At 43.0% G+C, this 24568-nt stretch overlaps 1 protein-coding gene across 1 annotated transcript in view; it reads left to right on the forward strand.

The window, feature by feature from the left end:
• Positions 1-23637, forward strand: part of unc80 (unc-80 homolog (C. elegans)) — a gene marked incomplete at both ends in the record, with an annotated part of 46303 nt that extends 22666 nt beyond the window's left edge. Inside the window, 44 exons of the mRNA XM_080052681.1 lie at positions 1-173; positions 823-1035; positions 1135-1270; positions 1590-1723; positions 2255-2432; positions 2543-2752; positions 3082-3179; positions 3329-3532; positions 3643-3750; positions 4206-4344; positions 4810-4991; positions 5618-5749; positions 7303-7489; positions 8569-8700; positions 8781-8924; positions 9012-9112; positions 9557-9643; positions 9736-9919; positions 10062-10156; positions 10435-10524; positions 10876-10977; positions 11077-11257; positions 11912-12177; positions 12577-12711; positions 12887-13025; positions 13446-13542; positions 14079-14249; positions 14670-14762; positions 15291-15509; positions 16006-16236; positions 17141-17264; positions 17367-17492; positions 17844-17967; positions 18061-18267; positions 18378-18562; positions 18667-18832; positions 19434-19613; positions 19734-19881; positions 20503-20559; positions 21470-21551; positions 21773-21878; positions 22520-22540; positions 22767-22963; positions 23191-23637. Coding sequence (XP_079908807.1) covers positions 1-173; positions 823-1035; positions 1135-1270; positions 1590-1723; positions 2255-2432; positions 2543-2752; positions 3082-3179; positions 3329-3532; positions 3643-3750; positions 4206-4344; positions 4810-4991; positions 5618-5749; positions 7303-7489; positions 8569-8700; positions 8781-8924; positions 9012-9112; positions 9557-9643; positions 9736-9919; positions 10062-10156; positions 10435-10524; positions 10876-10977; positions 11077-11257; positions 11912-12177; positions 12577-12711; positions 12887-13025; positions 13446-13542; positions 14079-14249; positions 14670-14762; positions 15291-15509; positions 16006-16236; positions 17141-17264; positions 17367-17492; positions 17844-17967; positions 18061-18267; positions 18378-18562; positions 18667-18832; positions 19434-19613; positions 19734-19881; positions 20503-20559; positions 21470-21551; positions 21773-21878; positions 22520-22540; positions 22767-22963; positions 23191-23637 — 6731 coding nt within the window. The remainder of the gene's footprint in view (positions 174-822; positions 1036-1134; positions 1271-1589; positions 1724-2254; positions 2433-2542; positions 2753-3081; positions 3180-3328; positions 3533-3642; positions 3751-4205; positions 4345-4809; positions 4992-5617; positions 5750-7302; positions 7490-8568; positions 8701-8780; positions 8925-9011; positions 9113-9556; positions 9644-9735; positions 9920-10061; positions 10157-10434; positions 10525-10875; positions 10978-11076; positions 11258-11911; positions 12178-12576; positions 12712-12886; positions 13026-13445; positions 13543-14078; positions 14250-14669; positions 14763-15290; positions 15510-16005; positions 16237-17140; positions 17265-17366; positions 17493-17843; positions 17968-18060; positions 18268-18377; positions 18563-18666; positions 18833-19433; positions 19614-19733; positions 19882-20502; positions 20560-21469; positions 21552-21772; positions 21879-22519; positions 22541-22766; positions 22964-23190) is intronic.
• Positions 23638-24568: the final 931 nt, after the last annotated feature.

The raw sequence follows: 24568 nt of genomic DNA on the forward strand, positions 1-24568 counted from the left end.
GTCCCCAGGGTTTTCAGGAGCGTCTAGCGGCCAGCCAGGAGGCCATGAAGAACAAGAACGTGGTGAATTTGGGCGCTATTCGACAGGGCATGAAGCGATTCCAGTTCCTCCTCAACTGCTGTGAACCGGGCACCATACCTGACGCCTCCATCCTCGCTGCTGCTCTAGACCTGGTATGTTTTTTTATTTATTTTTTAACAATTTTTTTAAAGATATTATTAATTTTTTTAGAAAAACAATTTCCTATATAATAATGATTTTTTTAATGTAAAAATCCATAGTTCATTCATATATTTTTTTAAAACGTGAGGAACCTACATGTGATTGATTGGGACTCCCCCTGCTGGAATGAATGTGATAATGGGATGATGTGTATGTGTATGATGTGTTGCAGTGATTGGGTTGAGAGATTTATAATTCAAGTTTTTGAGTGATTGTCAATGCACGCTGAGGAAGGGAGTCGGCCGAAACGTCTGTCTGGCAGTAAACTTGCAGAGCTTTATTTTATTTTATTTTATTTTATTTTATTTTATTTTATTTTATTTTATTTTATTTTATTTTATTTTATTTTATTTTATTTTATTTTATTTTATTTTATTTTATTTTATTTTATTTTATTTTATTTTATTTTATTTTATTTTATTTTATTTTATTTTATTTTATTTTATTTTATTTTATTTTATTTTATTTTATTTTATTTTATTTTATTTTATTTTATTAATACTCATTACATTCAAACATGTAATAGCATTAATGTCCTAAAAACGCCTGACATTCAAATCTATCGTCTACTTTTTTTTTTTTTTCCTTCTTTTTTTTCAGGAAGCTCCAGTGGTAGCGCGGGCCTCCCTCTTCCTTGAATGCGCCCGATTCGTCCACCGCTGTAACCGTGGCAACTGGCCGGAGTGGATGAAGGGCCACCACGTGAACATCACCAAGAGGGGTCTGTCCAGGGGCCGGTCCCCTGTCGTGGGCAACAAGAGGAACCAGAAGCTGCAGTGGAACGCTGCCAAACAGTTCTGCCAGTGGGGAGACGTGAGTTAAAAGATCTCTGAAAAAGCATCTCATTGGCTATTGATTATTGATTTATAATATGGCTACATGATAGGCTTTGTATATGTTTTATCCACTCAGGCCATCGGTACAAGGCTCAGTGAACTGTGTCACTCTGACAGCGAGAGCCCCGCAAATATCCTGGGTTATATTTTTGACGAGGAGACCAAACGGCGAATGAGGAAAGAAGACGAGGAAGAGGATTATTTAGACGACAGTGAGTGACAGAGGATGACCGATGCCTTAACAACACCTCTTTAGGGAACATGGTTTCATTAATATTTATTATATATATATATATATATATATATATATATATATATATATATATATATATATATATATATATATATATATATATTCTATACTCTATTTCAAATTAGAATTTTTTTTGAAAAATATTCTATGAATATCATTGCACAAATGTGTGTCATGTAATGTAAAAACATCAAGAACAAGACAAAGATATTTTAATCCTTCAACCGGATTGTTTGATTGATTTATTCATTTCTTTTTATCAATTCCCATCCCCAAAGACACAGTCAATCCCACCAAATGCGGCTGCCCCTTTGCTCTGAAGATGGCCGCCTGCCAACTGCTGTTGGAAATCACCACTTTCCTGCGAGAGACCTTCCCCTGCTTACCTCGCCCGCGCGCCGAACCTCTCGTGGTCAGTAGTAATGTGTCCCATCGTGTGTGCACTTTCTCTCCTCACTGTCAAGCTATTGTTAATCAAAATGGATCAGTAGACAGTAAGAAAAATAATAAATTAAAATAGCACTGAATGTGTAGTCCTATATGTATATTTTCAAAATAATGCAACATTATAATCTGGAACATAAAAATTTATTTTATTTCCATTTTATTTCTGAATAGGGACGATGCAGTTTTACAAAGTTCCAAAAAAAAAGAATTGAACTGATGTCCTGCACAGAGAGTTTATAGCTTTCCCTTATGTACTACCTGTGTCCCTTAAACTTAATCAACATACAAAGCCTTCATTGATCAACATATTAAAACCATAACACACTACAGAATACAATAGAATACACATACAACAACACACACACTGTACTAGATTTTCACATTACGCAAGTATGCTAAAAATGGGTACAGGCTTGTTTTGCTTTTAGCCAGTTTTTAACCTTTGTTGTGAACGACTTTATACGCGTTGTTAATTTGATTTGATGTTTGGCTGTAGGATCTGGACAGCTGCCGCCTGCGTCTGGACCCCGAGCTGGGTCGCCACAGATACGAGCGGAAGATCAGCTTCGCCGGGATCCTTGACGACGAGGACGGCCACGACTCGCTCCACAGCAGCAGCCACACGCTCAAGTCTGACACCGCCTGCGATGACAAGAAAGCCCAGGAAGCCCAAGGTGAGGCCCCGGGCTCATGCACAGACATGTATGTTTTACTCACTGCTCTGTCTGCTATATTATAACTATTAATGAGTCAGATGATCTATCCCCATTGCCCTCCTCCCCAGCGCCCATCCGCAAGATCCGTATCGGAGGCTCCCGGCTGCTCCAGATCAAAGGAGCCCGCAGCTTTCGGGTGAAGAAAGGCGGTTCCCTGTCCTCCATACGCCGCGCCGGGAGTCTCAAGAGCACCAAGATGCCCCGGCAGGATTCAGAGTCCGAGAACGACGAAGGGCTGCTGTCCCAAACGCAAAGCAGGGACACTGTCACTGACATAGGTGATATAACAAAACCCATGTGCATTGTCTTAAAGCTACAGTTCGTAACTTTTTTTTCATACAGTATAAATGAATGTGAGCTACATCCAAGCTCAAGGTATAAAATCCATGCGTAATCAAGGGTTACGCACTATATCTTTAAGGATTACCTCATGTACATGTGCCGACAGTGTTGTCAAAATTCCTTGTGGGTATGACAGAAGTTAAGCACTATAGCTTTACGTTGTTAACATATGCCTTCAATTCCACATGTCCTCATGTCGCTCTGTTATTAAAAGATAAAATGGCTTATTTCTTAAACATTTGCATGTTGTCATTTGCTGTTGCAGGCAGCCCCTTTAGCACCAGTGAACCCAGCATTGAACCAGAAGGCCAGGGCTCGGCAGGAGCAGAGGAAAACTACCACCGCAACATGTCCTGGCTCCATGTGCGTCCTTATACAGATTTGGTCAATTGGTTGAACACATTTGTGCATTCAAGCGTGGCTAAGCGATGGAGAAAAGCTGTGATATGTATGTTAGTGTTTAATATGTGTGTTCTACCTTCCAACACACTCACTCCCCCCTCTCTCTGCAGATTATGATCCTGCTATGCAACCAGCAGAGCTTCATCTGCACCCACGTGGACTTCTGCCACCCGCGCTGCTACCAGCACCACAGCCGCTCCTGCGCCCGCCTGGTGCGCGCCATCAAGCTGGTCTACGGCGAGACAGTGGACAGCCTGCGAGAGGACAGCGACTCCAATGGTAACATCGGGGCACGGGCCAAGAAGACCAAAGAGGTGGGCTTTCACACAACTACGAACTAGATCTATTCTGTTTTTAAACGTATTGTAGTTTTTTTTTTTGTGGTGGTGTGAGTTTATGAAAGTCCTCCCATGCCTGTGTTCAGTGTTCAGACAAGTCTTGCCTGAGGACCCCGTCCATGAAGAGAAGACCCAACGGCCCCAACACAGAAGGGAAGAAGGATACCGGCATGCTCAAGTACATCCGCAACCAGGTGAAGTATAGAGTTTCTTCAAGCAGAGTTTTTCTTGCACTTCATAAAAAAAATGAATAGACAGTAAAGTAATCATTCCAGCATGCTGCATGGTTGGTTGTGAAAAAAAGCAGAATTTGAATTATTTGTGAATTTTCCATGCTTACCTACCTACCTAGTAAAAACTGCTCCAGGGGCGCTGTACTGCGGCTGACCCTGCGCTCTGACCCCCTCCGAAGTGTGGTAACTTGAGAGGGGATATGCGAAAAGACGAATTTCAATGTGCCTCGTGTACAACTGACAAATAAAGATAACTTAACTTAACTTACTAATAACGTACGTACTTACCTAAGAAGAGATTATTTTAACCTTATTTGTGTATTCACACACTTCCTCTTACTGCATAATGTAACATGGTTTGTCAATCAGTTCTTACCTGTATGTTTATTTTTTTGTTTTTTTGTTATTTCCCCCAGGTGATGAGCTTGTCCCCGGCCCCGCTCTCTCTACTGATCAAGGCGGCTCCCATCCTGACTGAGGACATGTACGGAGACATCCAGCCGGCGGCCTGGGAGCTGCTGCTCAGTGTGGATGAACATATGGCGGCCGCTGCTGGTGAGTCGCCTATCAAGGTCGCTTTGCCCTTCAAAAGTCCCTCATTTAAGGTTATGAACGGGTATGATTAGTCTATTTCTGTCCTTTTGTCAAATCACACTTTTTGCCATCCTTTCGGCTTTTTACCTTAACCACTTTCCGATTTTTCCGATTTTGTTTATTTAAAACAGGGACCATTGCATATTTATGAACATTTACGTGGCAATATGCTAGATTGAAGCCAGTAGCTAATTTCCATCCCTGGTCCCTTTTGACAAGTGGATCAAACCACAACACCATCAATCAATCAAATAAATAAATAAATAAAAGAAGAAAATTAACAATAAACAAACAAGGCTGTAGACCAGACCTGGGGGGGCAATGCAAGTTTATTGCTAAGTGCTAAAAATCTTAAGTGGTAGGGGGTAGCCCTTTCCATACTACGTGCCTCTTTTATTCTGATGTCCTTTCTGGAATGTCCCCCAGCCGCCATGTTCCTGCTGTGTGCGGTCAAAGTCCCCGACGCGGTGACGGAGATGATGATGGCAGAGTTCCACCACCAGGAGGCCTGCCAGCGCATCAACTCCATCCTCAAGTTCTACACACTGTGGCGCTTCCGCTACCAGGTGTGGCCTCGCATGGAGGAGGGAGCCCAGCAGATCTTTAAGGTACAGGATAGGAATGGTGTCCTATTTGTATATTCAACCCCTGTTTCCACTTCCAAACGTTTTCCAGGAAGGTTAATAATGGATTCCTCCAAGACTCATTTCTCTAATTTTCTTTTTAACATTTAGTTGAGCACATTGGTCTCAAATGAAGACAAATGTGCTTCAAAAAACACATAGTACGTACTAGTAGTCTGTGCCCATGTGTTTTTGTGTGCACTTATGATCATTGTCTTTGCCAATATATTCTTGGTGCCTTTGTTTGGGTTTAAATGCTTATTTGTTTCGATGTGCTACGTGATGGATTGCTATCCTATGCATATGTGTTGTGTTTACACATGCCATTAACTTGCAAAGGGACAGCTGTCTTTGTCTAGAATGTATCTATGCTCATGCTCTTGTTATGTGCTCATGTGTTGTATTTTTAGTATTGTTTTTAGTGTTTTCTTTTAATGCCACCAACTTGCTAGAGACCGCAGATGAAAATGTTCCCGGTACGACTAGATCTGGCACATTGCTATGATGTTGTTAATGTTAACCTGTGTGTCCATTTTTGATAAAGAAATCTTGAAAAAAGGAAAAAGGCCAATTTGACAGTTTTTCTACTATAAATGTATCTTTTGTTTCAGATCCCTCCACCCAGCATTAACTTCACACTGCCGTCTCCTATACTGGGCATGCCCTGTGTCCCCATATTTGACCCTCCGTGGGTTCCCCAGAACACAGGCAGCGTTCAAGACCCCATCAATGAAGACCAGTCTGTAAGTTCCAGCTCCCATTAACATGGCTTGCTTTGTATGCATTGATTTACCTACGTGACACTTTATTTTTCAAGTATGATTTAATTTAATTGTATGCACATACTTAGTTTGGACTTAAATATGCAGCCATAGCACATTTGAGTCATACTGACTTTAAAATGACCCCCAGGGATGTGCCTTCACAAACAAAAACACATCTCATACTTTAAGTGTTATCTGGCCATTCAGATTGATTCCATTTAATTTGTCCAGGTTTTTGAGTTTTTCACACGTTTTATTATAATTTAGGTGAACCAGACTTTTAAACCCTATAACCTGTAAAGAACATGTCACTTTCTACCCCACAACATACCAAAAACCTATACAATGCACTTTAAACTGCTTTAAAATACATTTTCTTTTACTGCTATGCAAGCGCAATGTGCACCAAGAAATCTGCTCATTTAAGAACAAACTTACACGTGATACATTTTCAAAGTTTGAATGGTTATTTGAAGTGGTAGATCAGATTTCTTGGTGTTTCCTTTTACTTTCTTGTCTTTTTAATTTTGTTGTTGAAAAGCATGATTATCAAAATATGTTGACTAGATTTTGATGACGACCTTTCGAGCACCTGTTCTATAATTTATCTATCGACTGTCTTTGTTTTTAGTACTCCACATTAATTCAGTCAGTCCATGCCATAGTAAGTTGGTATTTCTGTCCGGATGTTTGTGCTGATGCATCTTGTTACCTCTGATCATTTAAGTCAGGCAAAAAAAAATTCTCTCCATTTAAGTATTTTTTGATATAATTTATTTTTGTAGCCCATTTGGGGATGTGTAGGTTTTCATCATGATTATGATAATGGGGCCAGTTGTTTGGGCCATTTCAGATAGTTGCATCTTGATCAGTGAGACACGCCACACTCCAAAAAAGTGTCCGAGCACTTGCTCCGATATGTCAGAAAAAAGCTAAAACTAACAGCATGCATCGGACATTCAGACATTTTGTGTGTGTCGTGCCGTTGATGCATGGTCATTGGATGAGAATGACTTTGCTGTGTTTGTTTTTCCATATCATGCGTTTTTCAGCCCAGTTGGATATGTATGTGTATGAAGCACTCGTGCGAATGCTGTGAGGCATTTACTGTACACAAGATACAGTAAATTCTCCCAATTCCAGTTTGAATACATCTTATCACGTGTCACAATTTGTCCTGATTTGAAACCCCTTGTTCTATTCAACACTTTCAACAGTGTTCTTCATGATGCTCGGGATAGCATCAGAGCATGAGATCAATGTGCTGGAGGAGAGTTACTGTATTAACGTGTTGTCCAGTCATTCTACATTTACAAAACAAAAAATGCTCCTCCGATGTAAGCCTAGACTAGCTGTGCACACACGTTCCAATCCTGACACATTCAAACTGTCAATTCTGTAATGATTTGTCGCACTCCCCTCATTTTCTGAATATTCTGTACGTGTGCACCCGCTGTTTTGCCTCTGTGCCGTTTGACCCTATGCCAACCCCCCCCCCCCTCCACGCCCATCCCACCCTCCCCCCTTTCCAGAAGTCCTTCTCAGCGCGGGCCGTGTCACGCTCACACCAGCGGGCCGAGCACATACTGAAGAACCTGCAGCAGGAGGAGGAGAAGAGACGTCTGGGTCGCGAGGCCAGCATCATCACAGCCATCCCCGTAGCCCAGGAGTCCTGCTACGAGCCCACATGCAGCCCCCCGCCAGAACAGGAGGAAGAAGGTGGGCCTGCTGCTGCTAAGACATATATACTGTATATAGAACCAGGCCTGGCAACACAAATGGCTGGACCCCCCTTACAAGGTCTGAAACAGATAGGCCTACATGTATTTGTAGAGAGATTTACTACCTTATCAATTATTATGTTCACAGTAAAAAGGACAAACACACACCGCACATTAAAGATTGACATAAAAAAGGTAATTCAATCATAAATGCAGGCTTTACTTTCAAAAACTGGCATCATTTCTAGTATAAGTTGAAGTCATATTTATATATGAAGCCTTTACACATTAAAGCAAAGCACCAGGCGCATTTGTCAAAATCCCTGAATATCTCCTCTCAATACGCTACCTATCTGTATTGTGTGTATAAAAATCCAGTTTTAATAGACAGCCTAGACTCTGTAAATGGGCATGCTGCTAGCTATGATGAAGGGCCCCTTTCCCTTTGTTTGCATACGGACAGGTAGCAGTTTGTGAGGAGATATTCACTGATTTTAGCCCTTAGCTCAGTTGGTAGGGCGTCCCCCCCATGGGCCTCGTCCAGCAGCGGACCCGGGTTCGATTCCAGCCCGCGGTCGTTCTCTGCATGTCACTACCCTCTCTGCCCCATTTCAACTCTGTCTCTACACTATCAATAAAGCATAAAAATGCCAACAAAAATATCTTAAAAAAGTGACAACAAGCGTTCTACAAAATCGCTCACTAAACTGAAAGTTCCTCGTTGTCACTTTAAGAAGCATTACATTACATTTGAGAAGCAGCCATTGTTTTTTAATTTTTAATCTTATGTCTCTGCACAGTTTTTGCAACAAAATAAAATGTGAATTTGCAAGTGCACCCTGTGATATTCTGTTATTATATTTTTGAACTCACATCAACAGTTCTAAACTAAATAAATTGCCTTAGAATTAATAAAATGATGCATTTTTGTATGGTTATAGTTTTAGCCTCATGACAACTTGCACATAATACCAAGGACAGCAACACACATAGGTGCCTCTCTAAGCTCTGTGTCCTGATAGCATATTGTTTCTCCTGTGTGTGTGTTGTGGTCGTGTCGGACGTTGATCCCGCCAGCAGAAGAAGTGGTGAACCTGGCATCGCGCCGTCTGTCCGTCAGCCCCTCCTGCGCCTCTAGTAACTCCCACAGGAACTACTCTTTCCGCCGGGGCTCGATGTGGTCCGTACGCTCAATGGCCAGCGCTGAAGGTACCGATAAAAGCTTATATCCCTCCATCTCTATTGTGTAAGTTAAGATTAGATAAGTTAAAAAAAAATGTGTTTGCCAGATGAAGAGGCAACAACGGAGCACACGCCCACCCACCACATGTTACAGCCGCCCCAAGCCGTCTTCCCAGCATGCATCTGTGCCGCCGTCCTACCCATAGTGCACCTCATGGAGGACGGGGAGGTTCGAGAGGACGGCGTTGCTGGTATGTGACATTTGACACTGTTAAATTAGAAATGCATTGCAATCAATCGGTACAGTATGACAGTATTGTTCTTGGATGTCTGTTCAGTGAGTGCCGTTGCCCAACAAATCCTCTGGAACTGCCTGATTGAAGATCCGGCCCTGGTCCTCCGCCACTTCCTGGAAAAACTAACAGTGAGCAACCGACAGGTATGTGAAAACAGGATCCGAAGTGACTTTTAAAGGCTCAGTGAGTAGAATTTATTAGCGTTTTTTCGTAGAAGTCTTTGTAAGAATGGAATAAAATATTCATTAGGATGTTTTAGGTAGTGTGTAATCCCTTGCCTAATGCGTTTTTATATATCATGGGAGCCATAATAACTAAATACATCTTCACCTCATCACTTGATATTTTGAAAAGAAGTGAGGCAGTGGTGGATGATGCCATCTTTAGTAATATCTTTTTGTCCTTGAAGGCCACCGTAGCTTCTGTAAATTCTCCAAACGGTAGGGGTTGACAACTGGACATTGCAATCTAATATCTCACCACCAGATGCCGCGAAAAATACGCCGCTACTACACACTGTACCTTTTAAGCTTAAAAGTAAGAAATGTGAAATGTGACCAGCCTTTGTATTCCTTGTTTTACGGCAGGATGAGCTCATGTATATGTTGAGGAAGCTCCTGCTCAACATCGGAGACCTACCAGCCCAGACTTCTCATATCCTATTCAACTACTTGGTAATTGAACTGACTTTTTCTCTATTTGTCATTTATCTTCATAACTCTTAAGTTCAACATAATGTCTCTCAATCAAAACCCCCCTTTACCAGGTGGGATTGATCATGTATTTTGTGCGGACTCCGTGCGAGTGGGGAATGGACGCCATCTCAGCCACGTTGACCTTCCTGTGGGAGGTGGTGGGCTACGTGGAGGGGCTCTTCTTCAAGGACCTCAAGCAGACCATGAAGAAGGAGCAGTGTGAAGTCAAACTGCTGGTCACTGCATCCATGCCAGGTAAACCTACTGATACAGCCAGACAATATCACTATGGTTTGATTAGTTAGGGGTCCCAAAGAGATTTGAACTGTCTGTACAAAGGGGACATCAATAATATGTCAAATTTAATTAAAGGTGTACTTGTGCATTGTCAATGCAGGAACCAAAACACTGGTGGTGCACGGGCAGAACGAATGTGACATCCCGACACAGCTCCCAGTCCATGAAGACACTCAGTTTGAAGCACTGCTCAAGGTAACACCATATTTGTTTGTAATTTTCCACAAGCCAAAAAGAAAGTTAGAAACTATTGATGGAATCATTTACAATACATTGTATTTTATGAGCTTCTCTGGTTTTTATTATAACAAATCAGACTGTGAAAATTAACTGGCTGTCAAATAAATACACAAGAGAAAGAAGTATAAGGAAATGTCCTGTTGTGGAGGGGAGGGTTATGGTAGTATGATATGGTAATACTCAGGTTACATGGAAAATGAATATATTTATGATATTTTCTCTTGCCACCCCAGGAGTGCCTGGAATTCTTCAACATTCCCGAAGCCAGATCGGCACACTACTTCCTCATGGACAAACGATGGAACCTCATCCATTATAGCAAGGTCCATTTCAGATTTACTCAATGATTTAAAGCCCTTTTATTGTTAGCAACTGCTATCTACAAGCATTGAATCATATCAAAGGTGCTCCGAGGAACTATCAGTTTGTGTTTATTCTTGTACCCCCTATGGACAAAAGCGGTAGTGGTTTTACTACGCCAGCTGTTGTTCCTGGGTGAGCGTACCCATGACAAAGGCATTAAGAAAAACTATATATTAAATGCATTCTTTGCACTGATATAATCATCAGAGAAAAAATTAGACTGTTTCAGAATTATTTAAAAGTTCCTCATAGCAACTTTAAAAATGCAATTATTATTATTATTTTTTTTTTAATTCTGTTTCCCCCTGCAGACATACGTGAGAGACATCTACCCCTTCCGGAGATCAGTCTCGCCACAGCTCAACCTTGTCCACATGCTACCTGACAAAGGCCAGGAGCTCATCCACAAACAGGTATGGAAAGATTCCCTACATTACAATATGCATCGAATGAATTAACAATAATGCTAGCGTAAGTCAGAGTGTCTAACCTTTTCCTCATTCTGTGTCTAGGTGTTTTCCCGTAAACTAGAGGAAGTGGGGAGGGTACTTTTTCTCATCTCCCTCACACAACACATGCCGGCTATGCACAAACAGTCCCACGTCTCCCTGCTGCAAGAAGACCTCCTCCGCCTGCCCTCTTTCCCACGGACAGCCATCGATGCAGAGTTCTCGCTGTTCAATGAGCCACTAGGTCAGATAGACTCCAAACTGTTTTTTTATTTTTATTTTATTTTGAATTTCATTTTTTTTATGGATTTATGTATCTGATAATACAATGTAAAGATCGTATTTATATTTAAATATATTATTAATATTTTTGATAATACATGATATCAATAATGACTATATAATTATTTTGTATATGTGAGTTTATATTATGAATAATTATGAGTTTATATATTTTCTCTATTTTTTTTTTCAATTTTAACAACATCAAATACATTCTGTCAGTCATAAGTATATAGTATCATTTTAGATAATTGTATTGACACAACAAAACAAAAAGGGAAAATTCGAATTCGAAGTAGTGTCTCCTGTTTGAACAAATGGTAATCTTTACTAAGTTGAAGATATGTATGCCATCGATGCAAGACCGCTTAATGTTTTTCAAATGTTATTTAAGAAATGATTCTACTCTTATGACATGTTAAAGGAATCCTTAAGTGTTTGTCAATCATGTATGTCATTAAGATTTATATTTTGTGTAATAATATTTTCTGTATGACCCTTTCTGTTTTATTGTACAATGTTTAAAATACATTTCAATCAAACCCAATCATATCATTACTCACTTGTGATGAAAAAAATTAACTATATTTTTTTTGCCATCATCTTTCTGGTCCAGGTAAGGAGCTGTTTGGTCTGGACACCCTGCACAAGGTTCTGTGGATCAAGCTGTTGGAGGAGATGTTTCTGGGCATGCCCAGTGAGTACCCGTGGGGAGACGAGATGATGCTCTTCCTCAATGTGTTCAACGGAGCCCTGCTGCTGCACCCGGAGGACAGCGCCCTCCTCAGGCAGTACACCGCCACTGCAATCAACACCGCCGTGCACTTCAACCATCTCTTCTCTCTGAGCGGCTACCAGTGGATCCTGCCGACAATGCTGCAGGTGAGAATTGCAATCAATCCAGGGTATGGTCCATCCAGGGTATGGTCAAATGAGTGAAAACAAGCATGGATCAACTTTGAGATTTGTGTCTATTTTACTTGCATGACATGTCTTCTTAATAGTATTAATAAAAGGTCCAACATTTATATTTAGCCGATTATTTTACTACTCATCTGTTTGCATCTGTATATTTCTTCTATACAACCATCTTTAACGGCCATTATCGCAACAATAGTTGATGAAAAAAGGCCGTATCCAAAACATGTATGGTAAAAACACTAATACATTGAAAACATTTAAAAAATATGTTTTACATTTTGTGGAAAGTGGTAAGACAAAAAATGATATCCAGTCTAGTATTGTGATTCATCTACCATCCTCTCTGCTACTCAATGCTAGGTGTACGCTGACTACGAGAGCGACCCTTTACTGAGGCAGGGCATCGAGTTCTGCTGCAGACAGTTCTACATCCTGCACCGCAAACCCTTCGTCCTGCAGCTGTTCGCTAGTGTGGCTCCGCTGCTGGAGTTCACCGTAAGACATTTTCCTTTCTTTGACTGTAAAAAAAAAAGAAATAAATAAAAAAAAAAAAGAATTCAAACACACTTCAAATGTTTTGGTTATATCATAGATGATTCATTATTATATATTAACGTTTGTGTGTGTGTGTGTGTTTAATTTTTTTTCACTTATCTATAACTGTTCCCAGACCAGTACCAGCACCGGCCTGTCTAAAGGCGTGTCAGCCCAGTGTCTGTTTGACCTGCTCACCTCTCTGGAGGGAGAGACCCGGGATGCCCTGGATGCACTGGAGCTGGTCAAGGCTGAGAAACCATTACGCTCTTTAGGTAAGCCCCTGGAACACACGTATTGTAGTTGCTCTTTCTTTAATTTTTTTTATTTATTTTTGTCAAAGGCGCAAAAGGTAAGTCAAAGAAGGGAGCACTGGTCTTAAGTTTCAGTGTGTAAAAGCATTTATTTTACATTTATTTACATATAGTATTTGTATAGCACCTTTCTTAATGCTGATGCAAAGTGCTTAACAAAGGGAAAAAACTAAAAATACAGACACAGTAGAATAAACTGTAATAAATCAGACAAGAAATACAATTGGTATAAAAAAAGAATAAAGAAAATCACAAGTCAAACGCTTTCACAAATAGAATTGTTTAAAGAAGCCATTTAAAAGAAGTTATGGACTTTGCAGAGTGTCTTTTCATGCATGAGTTGTAGAAACAAAACCCAAACTGTTACTTTTGGCGTTGCAGATTTTTGCTACGGTAACGAAGACTTGGCCTTTACCATAAGCGAGGCCATCAAGCTGTGCGTCACCGTGGTCGCCTACGCCCCAGAGTCCTTCAGGAGGTACGGAAACATATTGAATATTATTATCTTAAACTATCTTAAACTTTACAACAGCATATTTTCCTCATTCTCTTAAAGGTGCAGTGTATAATATCTGAATATTTAGTGATAACAGAAGCTACAGTGGCCTTCAAGGACAATAATCTAGTTATGTAAAATGGCATCATCCACCACTGCCTCAAGTCTTTCCACAATATATTTAGTGATGAAGTGAAGATCTATTTAGTTATTTATTCTATAGTACTTCTTCATCTTTCAACAGGTGCATTTCCCCAGGACACCCACTTTAAAAATGCATATGGCCATTTAGTTTGTCCATTCTGTGCAACTGTAGAATCATGGCGGTGCAAAATGGCGACCTCAATGGTGCTAAGCCCCACTCTTATGTAGATATCTCACTCGAACTTTTATTTTCAAGCGATTATACATTATTTAAAGCACACTTGTGAAAATTATATTCCATTTCTACCAAGTCGGCTCTGAAAAATGCCAATACATGATACACATTGCACCTTTAACATTGTGTGTCTGTCCAGTCTACAGATGCTGATGGTGCTGGAGGCCTTGGTGCCCTGCCACCTGCAGAAGCTCAAGAGCAACACTGTGACCATGGAGTCTGTCTCGGCTGCCAGGGATGAGATCGCTGCCATCGCTGCTCTGGCCACCTCCCTGCAGGCCCTCCTCTACAGCTCCGAGACACTCACGAGGTCTGCTGTGCACCTAGCTAAAAAAAAATCTGTTTTTTTCTGTAGCTGCATTAAACATGGCGTCAGATATTCTGCAGAATGCTTGCTGTCAGAATCAGTGAATATATCCTCACGATCTGCTACCTCGCCGTTCTGTGTGCACAATGAAAAAAGACTCAATCTGCAGCATAGGCTCTGTAAACGGGCATGTTGCTAGATACAGCGAGCTCCCTTTTGTTTACATGGCAATTTACAGAGCCTAGGCTGTGTTTTGAAAGCAGTTTTTCTCAGCGTGCATACTTCACTGTGGATTGTGAGGAGATATACACAGATTTTGACAAAAAAAAATTATTTTGATAACACGCGTTCACCAGAATTGCTGACTCCACCTTTAACTCTTTTTAAGCTGCTAACAATCCTCATAATTGTATCTTTCTGCAGGCCAATGACAGCCCCCCAGTTGTCCCGCTGTGATCAGGGCCATAAAGGAGGCACTGCAGCTAACCACGCCATGTCAGGAGGGGTCAACACCAGGTCAGGACTATAACCAGTGTTGGGGAAGCTACTTTTTAAGCATAGTTTTGCAAACTACCACTGACTAAACAAATCTGAATAATTTTTTTTATCCGGGGCTCTTCAATAGTGGTTTGATTAGAGAAGCTATGATCAAATTCAAACTAAAATGTTTTCCTTTCCTTTTTTTGGCCCTAACATTTTTGTATTTTCAGTAATGATCTATTACCCCAGAAATCCAGACTCTCCGCTAGCAAATTTTTCTAGATGTCGGTCTGGATTTCCAGGCTAGTTAACTACACAACAATAGGCAACAAAAAAAAGGATCTGAACTACTTGAATCAGTATTCAAGTATGAATGTAGCTGAACCACTAGCAAATGTAGAAAATGTAGTTAAATTTAATTCACGACTAGACAACACTGCCTTAAAAGATGCATGTTACAGTGCAGTTCTATCGGTCAAAAAAGACTGAATTCCCCTTGACATTTTTACATTTTACATTTATCCATTTGTATAGCACCTTTCTTGACACTTGTTTGTGGTCCAGGGACAACCTGCACCTGTTGGAGGAGGGCCAGGGCATGCCCAGAGAGGAGCTGGACGAGCGGATTGCCCGGGAGGAGTTCCGCCGGCCTCGGGAGTCCCTGTTAAACATCTGCACTGAGTTCTACAAACACTGCGGCCCGCGACTCAAGATACTGCAAAACGTAGCCGGTGAGCCGCGGGTCATTGCCCTGGAGCTGCTGGATATCAAGTCCCACATGAGGTGAGGAGATTTACCTGTGACTGACTCCAAGGCGTATTGTATTAGACTTATTGATACAAGCTCGTCAGTGGATTGTTCTCTTTCTTTAGCTAACTTCAGCTCCCCGAATTTACTAAAAATAAAAATCGTAGAAAGATTTGAGTGAATGAGAGTTGCTTTTTTTGTGGTTTTACACTTTCTATAATCATTCTCAGCACTATCATGAATGCAATGGTACGCTTACTGAGTTAGATGTCGCCAACATTTGCAAATGTATCTAAACATTTCTGAAGCAATTGTATTACAAACATTGTTGTTTTAATGTAAGAAATCAACTGGCAAAGTTTCATGATCTATTTAAGTTACAAATTTACCCTATTCCCCTGCTCTCTGTCTCTGTCTCTGTCTCTGTCTCTGTCTCTGTCTCTGTCTCTCTCTCTCTCTCTCTCTCTCTCTCTCTCTCTCTCTCTCTCTCTCTCTCTCTCTCTCTCTCTCTCTCTCTCTCTCTCTCTCCCAGGCTGGCGGAGATTGCCCATGCCTTGCTGAAGCTGGCGCCCTACGACACGCTGACCATGGAGAGCCGAGGGCTGCGGCGCTACATCATGGAGATGCTGCCCATCACCGACTGGTCGTCTGAGGCCGTGCGGCCCGCCCTCATCCTCATCCTCAAGAGGCTGGACCGCATGTTCAACAAGATCCACAAGATGCCTACGCTCAGGTGCGCTCGCCCACAGGCATTATGCACCAGGTCTGTTGAAAAGCCTCCCACTATCTTTCTCTCCGTGAGTGTATCGTGCTGTGGGCCCGGTCGCCGTGGTGTGTCCAGTAGATAGACTGGCTTCTTGGCACTCTGTCCTCTGTAAAAGCGCTGCCTTTGCCGTTGGGTGCTGTACCGTAAGTTGCTGCTGTGGTGTGTTTTTCTTGTTTGCGAGGTGTGTGTTTGTTTCACACTAGGATCTGTTGCTGCACTGTTTCGCTGGCTATGTTTGTGAGCTTTTGCTGTATACTCTATTTGTTGTCAGTTGGTATGTGGTGGGAAATGTCAAAAGAGAGGTAAGTGTTCCCCCGGTATCACACTCAGCATATGGTTTGCTCCTCCGCTTTAAAGATTTCTCGACATAAAATAATGATCTTATGCCACATTCAATTCATTTCAAACGACGCCGCTGAGAAGTGAGATCAAACGGATAGATTTCATTTCATCCAACATTACCCAAATATGGCGTTTGGGTTTTAAAGCTATAGTGCATAACTCTTTCGTATAAATGAATGTCAGTCAATGAGTGTCAAGCCATTGCCATATGAGTTGAGTTGCCGTATCAGCTCCACAAAACTCTCCTTGTGTTTCTCAGTATGGCAGCGTTTACAAACTAGTGTCGTCCCCCGACACTGGCGCAGGAGCTCAGAAAAAAAACCAAGACGCGCCCAGTAAATGTTTCAGTTGTTGATTCTTCTGCTAAGAAAAGGTACAGCAGAAGTTATAAAATCCATGCACCATCACCGAAGGCTTTCCTCATGTAGACAGTGTTGTTGTAATTACTCAGAATTCTTCGGGGGGGTCAACAGAAATTACGCACTAAAGCTTTTTTTTTTACCCCTATAAATTCATGACAATTTGCTTTGGGTGTGGGGTGGTGCTGCATGGTTTCCAGGAGACAGGTGGAGTGGGAGGCGGCCAGCAGTCTGATCGAGGGGATCTGCCTGACTCTGCAGCGCCAGCCAATCATCTCTTTCCTGCCACACCTCCGCTCGCTGATCAATGTCTGTGTCAACCTGGTATGGAAACACACACACACACACACACACACACACACACACACACACACACACACACACACATAGAATGACTGTTATTTGAGTCTTTTTGTGTGTTGTCAGGTGATGGGTGTGGTCGGCCCCTCCAGTGTGGCGGATGGGCTTCCTCTCCTCCACCTCAGCCCGTACCTTTCCCCCCCGCTGCCCTTCAGCACGGCAGTGGTCCGACTGGTGGCCCTACAGATCCAGGTAGGCCTCAGCTTAAGGAGAAACCCTCTGAATGGGGTACAAATGGTAACCTATACGCAAATATCATCAGGCAACTTTGCCAGTTGAATACTTTCATTTAAACAATTACTTTTCGTATTACAATTTGAGTAAGATAGTAGATTTTAGAAAATGCCTTTTTTCATTATATAAATCAAATATACTGTTTTAGTTAAAGATGGATTTATAGGAGATATATACGGACAGTGTTTAGTAAAATAAACCCTTATATGTTCATTTTCAACCTTTTATGTATACTAATAAACCTGAACATTTATTGTCCATTGTCTAATTTGTCACCACCATTTTTTTTTTTTTTGAATCTCTTCCTAGGCCCTGAAGGAGGACTTTCCTCTCAGCCATGTGATCTCACCGTTCACCAATCAGGAGAGGCGAGAGGGGATGCTGCTCAACCTGCTCATTCCATTTGTGCTCACTGTGGGCTCTGGAAGCAAAGGTGAAAGCGTATAGGCTGCAACCACTTACCGGATGAACCTGATCGCTTCAGTCGCATTTTAATATGGGTCTGTTTTGTCCTTACCATCTGCAGATAGCCCCCACCTGGAGCAGCCTGAGATATTCCTGCTCCTCCAGACAGTCATCAACATCCTGCTGCCACCTCGGATCATCTCCACCTCCCGCACCAAGAACTTCATGCTGGACACGTCGCCCGCTCACTGCTCCACGCCGGGAGACACGGGCAAGGACCTGCGCAGGGAGGGACTGGCCGAGTCCACCAGCCAGGCTGCGTATCTGGGTACGAATGAATGAGGGCTGCACTCACACTTGGCCTGGTTGACCCGTACCGTGCCGTGCCTATGTGTGATTGTCCCCCCATTTCCCTATCTCATCCTCTTCCCTGTGCAGCTCTCAAGGTGGTGCTGGTTTGCTTCGAGCGCTCGCTGGGAAACCAGTGGTACCGGCTCAGCCTGCAGGTGAAAGAGATGGCTCTGAGAAAGGTGGGCGGCTTGGCCTTCTGGGACTTCATTGACTTCATAGTCCGAACCCGCATCCCTATCTTTGTCCTGCTAAGACCCTTCATACAGTGCAAGGTAATGAACTATCTACTCATTTGTGCGTTTGCTCTCCTTGTGCACTATTTGCCCCACGTGTCTTTGTCTGCCTCACTCCTAAACACTGCTGTGGTCTGGTCTAGCTGTTGACGCAGCCCGCTGACTCCCAGGAGGAGATCACAGCGCGTCACCACATCGCCGACCAGCTGGAGCGACGCTTCATCCCACGACCGCTCTGCAAGAGCTCCCTGTTCGCCGAGTTCAACAACGAACTCAAGATTCTCAAGGAGGCTGTGCACAGCGGCTCAGGTCAGAAACCAAAAACGTATTCATAATGAACGCTACATTTTCAGAGGACCTTTAGATGTTTATGAAACAGTGTAATTTTTTCTCTGATGAACATAAATCATCAGAAAATGAGACCAGTGAAAAGAATGCTATTTTTATATTGTTTTTATGAATTCCGTAACTTGGGTCTGAATCCCTGCCAACACAGACTAACCGATTAACAGCAGGCAGACATAATGTGTTTCGTAAACAGTAATACATAACAGTTTACTTTGCTTCACCATCATCTTATTGTCAAGCAGCTGGATTACTCAATAGGTAACACCGCTGACTTAATGTTTTAAGTCTAAGTTGCTTTGGTTAAAACCGTCTACTTCATTTAATGTAATTGATCTTACAAAGTCACATATAGTCACTTTACTATCCTGCGTTCTCTTTTTCACTCAGTTTCTTAAACAAATACAAAAAAAAATAAAAATAAAAATAAAAATATTTTTTTGTCCAAAGGGGTCGCTATAATCAACAAAACCTGAAAGTTCCTTGTAGTAGCCACTTTTAACTGAGTCCTCTAATATCTTGACCTGTGTCTTCTTTTATGTCTGGCCTGCCTCAACCCAAACAGCCTACCAGGGCAAGACGTCCATCAGCACAGTGGGCACCTCCACATCAGCCTATCGCCTCAGTTTGGCCACAATGTCGCGCTCCAACACGGGCACCGGCACAGTGTGGGAGCAGGACAGCCAGCCGTCACGCCAGCCCTCCCAAGACACGCTCAGCCGCACCGACGAGGACGACGAAGAGAGTCAGAAAACGTTCAATTTAGTTCAATTTAATATTGCGTTCACGTTTTGACTTTTGTGTGGGGGGGGGGGGGGGGAATTCAAACTGAACTCACCTCATCTTCGTTCCCTCCCCCATCCAGATGACTCCATGAGCATCCCCAGTGTGGTGAGTGAGCACGAGGCCTATCTGCCCAGAGGGATAGCACAGCGCCGCTTCTCCAGCCACGCCACAGGCTCGGCCGCCTCGCAGCCCGAGGTCCCACGCACCACCATGCTGCCCAGCCACAGGTAACATCTCACAGACACACTGACAGATACATGTACTACTAGGCTCTAAGTTTAGTTTCTATTTTAGACAAGTGGCGTTTTTTTAGGGGCATGCAGGCAACTGAATACTGCACAACCAAAAACCAGATCATAGTTTCTGTTTGGCCTCACTTTTTTCTGAAAAAGGGTCCTATGTTCCCTGCAATTCCTTAACGGGTCCTAATAATATTTAGAATTTTTTCCACCATAATTTCCATAATGGCAACTTTTTACTAGCTTCTTGTCCTTGAAAGCCGAATGTAGCTTCTGTAATTGTTTGAAAGGGAGGGGATTCAAAGGTAGGTTGCAACCTGAAATCTCTCCATTTGATGCTAATATTCGGATATTACACACTGCACCTTTTAATACCTTGAAAAGCATCAACCAATCATATCACACAACCACAAAGGTCATTTTTCTCTGTCTATATCTGTTTACTTGTAACGTTTTCACTCTACAGTCTCAGAGCAGCATTGCCAAGTAGCTAAGACTCTTTATCTTGGTAAGAAAAAAGAGTTGCGGTCGGAGCCTGGGTGGTGGCTGGCGGATCTCAAAATGACACTCCCTAAACTTCCCATTCTTCGCCCTCCCCCCTTTTTACAGTGAACCCAATGTGCTAGATGAGTCCCAGGGCCTTCTGCAGGAGGGTAACCTCTCTAGGTATAGTGGCCACTCTCTCTCTGTGTGTGTCCCATTGGTGCGTTCTTGCATCTGTTGGCCAGCTGGGGAAGGGGACACCGCCTCGGGAAACGGCCTCTTCATCCACATCCAATCAAATCGCCTTGGCCTCCTCACCCCTCTCCCCTTGTCACTTACATGTGTCTCTCTCTCTCGCTCTTTTCTGTGTTGGGCCCAGTGTGCCTTGTCTCTGTTCCCCCTCCCACTACCCTACTGAGCTCCACACTGACCCCTCATCGTGTCAGCTCATCTGCTGTGCTATCCTAACCCCCCTTTAAAAAAATCCAGGCCAGGAAGCTCGGCCCTCTTGTTTCTCCTGTGTTAGCTCAGGGTCATCACTGAAGTCAAGCCTCTGTCCCATCCGTGCCATGGTGTTTTCATTCTGTTTTACATGTCTATCAGGCTTCTCGCTGATCAAATTGGTCCGTCCGACTCTGGATACCAATCTGTCGGGGCAAGGGGGAACTGGGGTGGCAACCGTATCCTAAGAACACTTTTTATAGTTTTGTTCAGTTTTGCTTTTGAGAACTTCAAATTTCAGATATATTTCTAAATATATTTTTGCCTTTATTTCTCACCAGTAAAATGAAATCATAATTTTTCACGCAAGAGTATTTTGCCATTGTTGCTGCTCCAGCCCTTACTGTCCCCTGTTGTGTTTTTCAGTGTATAAATCATGGCAGCTCTGTTTTTTCCCGCCCTTTGATTGGACGTCTTCTTGTAACATACTGTGTGTGTCATGTAGTGAGTGAATGGTTAGAACAGAAGGGACATCTCGTTTGGCTCAGCGGCCTTTTGGTCCATTCATGTTCCTCTGTGTCTTTTTTTATTGTTCTTGTATATTTGAGTGAATGCAAATGTGTGTTTGTGTCCATGTGATTGGATGACCCAGGGTGGCCAGTGTGCAGAGTGAGCCGGGCCAGCAGAACCTCCTGATCCAGCCTCCGTTGGGACGGAACCGAGGCCTCAGACAGGTGTGGAGAATCAGCTTTGTCTTTCACATTTATTTCTGTATCACACACACACAAGGAACATATGGATAAATATACATTTGGTGTTGTTTAATAGATCTTCAAGGAACTTTCTTACTAATATATCAAGTGCATGCATACAGGGCATTAGTTGCCTAACAGTTTGCTTAAAAATGCATGAAGACACACACAAACTCTGCATTTGATTGTGACTTTTACTGCAGCTGCGACGCCCCCTGCTGTCCATTCCAAAGACTGAACCGCGTAGTCGATCTGGAGCCAGGCTCTCCACAACACGCAGGAGCATCCAGCCCAAAAACAAACCACTTGGTAACAGCACACATGCCTTCATGTGTGTGTGTGGTGCAGGGTGTCTGACTCTAACATGAGTGTGTGTTAGTAGCTAAGTGACCATGAGAGCTTGGGAGGCACTCACTGAAACAAAGTTAACTTAACCTTGCACTTCAGATCAATCACTCAACAGGCCAAATCTAGACAGTAACATTTCCCACTCAAACACTGTATTTAAAGGTGGAGTCAGCATTTCTGGAGAACGATTGTTGTCAAAATCACTTTTTGGCAAATTCAGTAAATATTTCCTCACCTGTCTGTACTGTGTTTGCTGAAAAATAAATCCTGTGTAGGTAGCCTAGGCTCTGTAATGAAAGGGTATGTAAACAAAGGGGGCCTGCCATAGCTAGGCTGTGTATTAACACCAGTTTTTTTTTTCATGGAACACACGGGTATGAACAGGTAGCAGGATGTTCACTGATTTTGACAAAAAGTCATTTTGTCAACAAGCATTCTCCAGAATTGCTGACTCCACCTTTAAAGTGTCTGTGCTGAATTGAAGTGACACATCATCCCCACTCATTACCTCTTGTCTGTTCCAATGCTGTTTGTTTGACCTGTCACCAGACTGACTTTCTCACTGTTCTGTTCTGTCTCATGCCTTATTTTTCGAAATAAAGAAACTTTATTGGACTGTGAAGGTGAGACACGACTCTTAACCCTTCCTCTCCGCCCCTGTAATCTGCAACCTCACCCTAATAGGGCGCTCTGCATGTCTGTCTTGCATCCCTCCCTCCCTCCCTCCCTCCCTCACCCCCCGCCTATCCTAATGTCCCATCCCTGCCTCCACCCTCTTAGCTGGTGCTTTTGTGATGGCGACTAGCCACTAGCTCTGTTTTTACCACATACATGCATGTGTGTCCACAGCGCACGGAGATCAAAAGAGGTCAGTCACCTTCACAGAGAATCAAGGCCAGCAGCAGCAGCAGACTCCCAGTGCTACAGAGCCTCCGGCCGAGGGCAGGAAGGCCAGTCCTTCTCTCTCAAAGTCCCAGACACTGGAAGTGCCCTCTGCCTCCTCAGCCACGGTCACTGCAGACCTGCACAGCCCTGCTCACACACCGGTAGGAGCTGCACAGCAAACACTAAGTACCTGTTAAAATGTGAACTGCTTGTCCCTTAGGAGACCCAAAGAAATATGTTGAAGAACATCATTAAATAAGTCATCATACGGATTAATATATGTAGTTTAACCATGAAACTGAGAACTAATCCAAATTTTTTTAAAGAAAGTTTATACCTACCATAGGGACAGGTATCTCAGGAGTAAAAGGGTTTTTTCCCACCCCAGGTCCCTGCGGTCATAAGCAGCAAGGAGAAGCGCGAGCTGTGGGGCCTCCGCAGCAGCCTCTCCCCTCCCCCTTCCATCTCCCGGCCCTCCACCCCTCTGCCCCTCTCCAGGACCTGCTCCCCTTTGCCCCTCTCCCGCACCTCCTCTCCCCTGCCTCCGCCACTCCCTGTGCTAGGCACAGCGCCGGCCCCCGGCCCCCCACCACCACCCCCGCTACCACCACTGCTACCACCTCCACCCCAGCCAGCCACCCCTCTCCGGCCCAGGATCAGAGAGAGTCCCGGGGACGAGGACACCACGGCGCTCCTGCCGCGCAGCGACACTCTGCTGCAGCTCAGCGAGGACGACGGCATGGAGAACCCTCTGCTCACTCCTCTGCTGCTGGGCACGCCCCCCGCCCTGCCCCTCTCTCCCGTAGACCTGGACCTGGATGAGTCCCACGTCTGAGGTCGGTCGGGGATGCTGACGGGCAGATTGTATTTTTCTATCGAAATGCCACACAGATACCTGCAGGCTTACAGGGAGGGCGAACACATTGTAAAACAGAAATAATCAAATATCTATCTAAATGTTCTAAACGACGTAAATGTACAGAAAGGAGAAGTGTAGTTTTGCTGTTTTCTAGGGGTGATCCCGAATTGTCGACTATTGGATAATTCGATGGAAGGGGTCCGATTCGATTGCCAATCTCAACGTCGTATAGTCACACAATTTGGTTATGATACGAGCAGCCATATGGGGTGCTGAATGTCTGATGATTTCTCCCAATAAATCATGATACATTGCCTATTGTGGTAGAAATATCAGACTAGTATACTGTTGATAAAAAGGAGAAAGTAACTCATGAGCTTTTTAAATCAATCTCCTCAGTGTGGTAGACTAAGTCGCAATAAAATGTATTCACCAAAGCAAGAAGACAAACGGTATATGTGTGTTTTTGTCTGGTGTGGAAAAAAAGTTGAAGCCAATGTGGCAAATAGGAATATTGATCAACGGGAAGGGGGAAAAAACATGATTATAGGCGAGATTCGACCAATTTGATGCGACTATGCAAATTCTTAGTCGGGGGGACACCCCTACTGTTTTCCACTCTTCTAAACTTCATTTCTCTCCTCATAAATATGTCTCATTGAATATCCATATTGAAATTATGATCTGTTCGCAGGTTTCATACCCTGAGGGTTGAATGTAAACTTTATACTCTTAGTGCTTGTTTTCTCGACACAGAGGTTCAAAGTTTTATTTTTTAATCATAGTTTATGTTATACAAAGCATTAATAATGCTATTGAAAACAATTATTAAAAAAAAATTATACTGTGTAGGTTTATATCTATATGAATTCCATTTAAAAAAGGAGATGCTTTAACTTGTACAAAG

The sequence above is a fragment of the Ammodytes marinus genome (genome assembly GCF_949987685.1).
Source record: "Ammodytes marinus genome assembly, chromosome: 24".
Classification (NCBI taxonomy): Eukaryota; Metazoa; Chordata; class Actinopteri; order Uranoscopiformes; family Ammodytidae; genus Ammodytes; species Ammodytes marinus.